Source organism: Dicentrarchus labrax, unplaced genomic scaffold (assembly GCF_905237075.1).
Source record: "Dicentrarchus labrax unplaced genomic scaffold, dlabrax2021, whole genome shotgun sequence".
Classification (NCBI taxonomy): Eukaryota; Metazoa; Chordata; class Actinopteri; family Moronidae; genus Dicentrarchus; species Dicentrarchus labrax.
The window spans coordinates 11,100,830-11,104,275 of record NW_026136715.1 but is presented as its reverse complement, the minus strand read 5'-3'; the positions used below and the strand labels follow the sequence as shown (position 1 = coordinate 11,104,275).

At 36.7% G+C, this 3,446-nt stretch overlaps 1 protein-coding gene across 1 annotated transcript; it reads right to left on the bottom strand.

Moving 5' to 3' along the window:
• On the bottom strand, window positions 1-3,446 carry LOC127377243 (cytosolic sulfotransferase 3-like). The gene is made up of 8 exons (XM_051424964.1): window positions 3,410-3,446; window positions 2,648-2,786; window positions 2,389-2,517; window positions 1,703-1,773; window positions 1,490-1,616; window positions 1,307-1,404; window positions 1,020-1,053; window positions 1-904 (listed from the first exon to the last, which is right to left on the bottom strand). Exons 1-8 carry the CDS (start codon window positions 3,416-3,418, stop codon window positions 792-794), a joined length of 720 nt encoding a protein of 239 aa, XP_051280924.1. The 5' UTR covers window positions 3,419-3,446; the 3' UTR covers window positions 1-791.

Genomic DNA, 3,446 nt, shown 5'->3' with positions numbered 1-3,446 from the left:
AAACTGGGAAAGAAAACAGGTATGCAAGTGTATAAAAAAATATTCACATGCAATTTTTAGATTGTCTAAATAAGCAAATAATCAGACTGTCCATTAATAAATGTGTTCTGGGCTCCATATTCCATGTTTTGAGCATATTTTGAAATATAGCAAATCTACAAAATCACACACACACAAAAGATTGCCTGTAAATGCAGCTTTTACAGGCAACAAATTAATCCCAAACTGTCTTGTGTCCAGGGGCATGTCCAGACTTTGGTGGGGCACTGATTTGTGCAGGGGTGGCATGAAGAATGTGTTTCAGCTTTCAAGTCATTCCCTGTTTCTGCAATTCCAACACTGTTCAGGGACCCCAGTATACAGAAATATTAAAGTACACTAGGCGACTTGTGTATAAGACATTTAAGAAAAAAAAAAGCTGTGTTTTTTGCTCAAAACAAAATGGGATTATCATAAAGTGGAAATATCTGCAAATGGGAGACTTGGGGGTACCCATAGAACCTATTTTCATTCAGATATCTTGAGGTCAGAGGTCAAGGGATGCCTTTGAAAATGGTCAATTGCCAGTGGATGCCTTAAGTCATCTAGTTTTATAGTTATAAATCCTTTATTGTATTTAATTTTATAGGAACCTCACAGAGAAAAACAAAAATTGTTTGTCCAACAAACAGTTCTGCAGCATAGAACAAACAGATGCTCTACACTTTGATGGTCGTGATTAATGTCAAATATCTGACTAACAATCTAACATCAAATTCTTGTCATTATGACTCCTCACTATTCACAAGCCTCTAAACTTCAGTACGGAACCGCAGTGAAGGATTCTTCATTTTCCGCCTGTAGTCTTCATCAAACTCTTCCTTCTGGGCCACAGTAAAATGGTTCTTCCAGTCACCGACTTTCCCTGGAGAAACAGAGAAAATCATTAATTTAATTTAATTTAATTTAATTTAATTTAATAAAATCAAGATAAGCAGTTTGAGCAGATTTTGGTTGTCAGTAGACATTTTTCATCGTACCTTTTTTCACGTTCATTCGTTGCAAACGGATATATTCAGTTCACCCTTCACCAAAAACATGAGCACTTTCAGTGGACACGCTCTTTTAGCACATTCATACACAACAATGGCAGTTATTTTCTGGAGTCTCTGCTGCAAGACTCTCGGTCTGTTTTTTTCCAGCCCTTATGGTAAGCAATGTTAAACCTCTTCTGATTTTAGCTTCATATAAACATGAGAGTGGTATACATCTTATTATCTAACCTTCCACAAGAAAGTAACACACATACTAACATACATCAGCTCACCTCAATCAGATCCTCATAGAACATGTAGTGAAGCTTTGAATAGGTCTGTTTCTTCTGCCACCAGCCGTTCACATGGTCATACCACGATCCAAACACCACTGAAGCCACAGAATAATAAATGAGGAGACATGTAGGAAATTAAATTATATAATGCTTACTCTACAGTAATTACTCTGAACTCACTCTTTCCCTCCATGAAATTCTGCAGAAAGGTGCTCCAGTCCCCTGGTTCTGGCTGGCCATAGTTCATGCAGTTAAAGTGGAAATAGGACACTGCATTATCTTTTGCGTTACGAGCCACATAGATTATCTGCACAAATAGAAAACAGTCAATTATAATTTGCATCATATTAAGTGGGGTTAATAAAAACTCACATATTTCACCGGCTTTTACCCTGCAGTTCTGACTGGTAGATGAGTTTTAATGAGACGTGGAGTTGTGGAAAGATGGTCTGCCAGGTCTGTACCTTTGAAAAGAGAAGCATTAGTCACTGACTGATTACAGTGATTAATAGAGACTGAATATTAGACTTACATTCACCAGGTGGCCAATAATTACAATGACAAATCAATAATAATGATGCTCTATAACAGCTGGATGTATAAAATAAATCATTTTTCACAACTTGTTTTTACTGCCCTACAGTGGCCAGAAACATTATCACCCTTTCAGTTGATATGGCAGACTGGTTAAAAAACATGTGCACATTTACAGGGTTTTATTGAATATTCAATTCTGATTGGTCAATTATGTAATTCTACAAATTACTGATTTCTTTTGTAAGTAGCTGTGTAATAAGCATCCTGCCATGGGCAGCTCACTGTACATTATCCCTTACATATCACATATGACTGAGTGCATGTATGCAAAACGAAACTGATCTCAGGCAGACCAATCCTGTTTCCGGACTTTGTACAGTATCTGTAGAATAAATCTCACTCACTGTGGTCAAATACACACAACAGTCATAATGAAGAGATTATGGAGGCAAAGTTCACCAATCCAGTGACATCTGCTTCTTTTTTTTTTTTTACAATGTAATATGTAAGACATCTAAGTGATTGTGACCACATGATTCAACCTGCGGGTTGAGAAGGTATGGTGATCTCCAGAAATGGCACTCTCTCGTGAAGAGGAACGGACGCCTGACGCTCTGGACAAGTCTGCCCAAAATACAGAAGATCCAGGATGTAACACACCCATGTGGTTCCTGAGATTACAGGAATATATTCTGTTCAGTGGGCTCAATGCAGGTAACCTATCAATCCATGGAATTACTCAATATAACATGATTAAAAGTATAACTATGATGCCACATATTCTTACACACACAACCCCACCTGCTTTAGGATAGGTAGCTATAAGGATGTCATCTGGTCTCGCTTTGAAGTTCTGTACGTTGTCCCAGTTGTCAGTGAAGTATTTGATCATGGAGACTCCATGGAAGTCAAACAGTGTTGGTCGAGGTGGCATCTCCATCTGACAAAATGAGTTATTTTAAATTTAGAATACCAAGATTATTTGAATATTGTCAATGCTGCATGGACTGACAAACAAAAACAAATGAGTACGTAATCATTTAGTCCAGTCTTGATATAAAGTAATCAAATTGGAACTGGTATTTGCAATAATTTCTAGTAGCCAATACTAGAATACTGACTAGTTAATAATCATACAGCAGTAAAACTGTGCACTAGGGACTTACTGGGTAACACAAATATTACATTTCCATTACATTTAAGTAATTCCAAACAAAATAAAATACACATTGAAAAAAATAAAAGAACAATATTAGCCTATGCTGCTTGAGTTAAATTGTTTGTAACGTCTGATTAATAGGCTTCTTTTCGTTGTTTTTCTGGTTCACTTCTGTCAACTTAAATATTTGGAGTGAATGAGATGAGTGCCTCCACCTTTTAATTATTAATCCCAGCAGGTCCATAATCATATATTAAACAGTTAAAGTGGCTCGGTAACATGTTCACTATGACCTGCAACTTTCGAAGCATGAAGCAAAATGTAATTGCTCTGGTCAGTTAATGATCTGCCAAATAACTTTCAAGCACAGCTTATTTTTAAAACATGCATACTGAAAAACCCACCACATTCATTTTTATGAATAATCAAAGTAGACTAGGT

Coding starts and splice junctions, on each gene's coding strand:
- LOC127377243 (XM_051424964.1), bottom strand. Junction 1,405..1,489: donor GAATTTCATGGAGGGAAAGA/GTGAGTTCAGAG, acceptor CTGTGGCTTCAG/TGGTGTTTGGATCGTGGTAT. Junction 905..1,019: donor ACGAATGAACGTGAAAAAAG/GTACGATGAAAA, acceptor CTGTTTCTCCAG/GGAAAGTCGGTGACTGGAAG.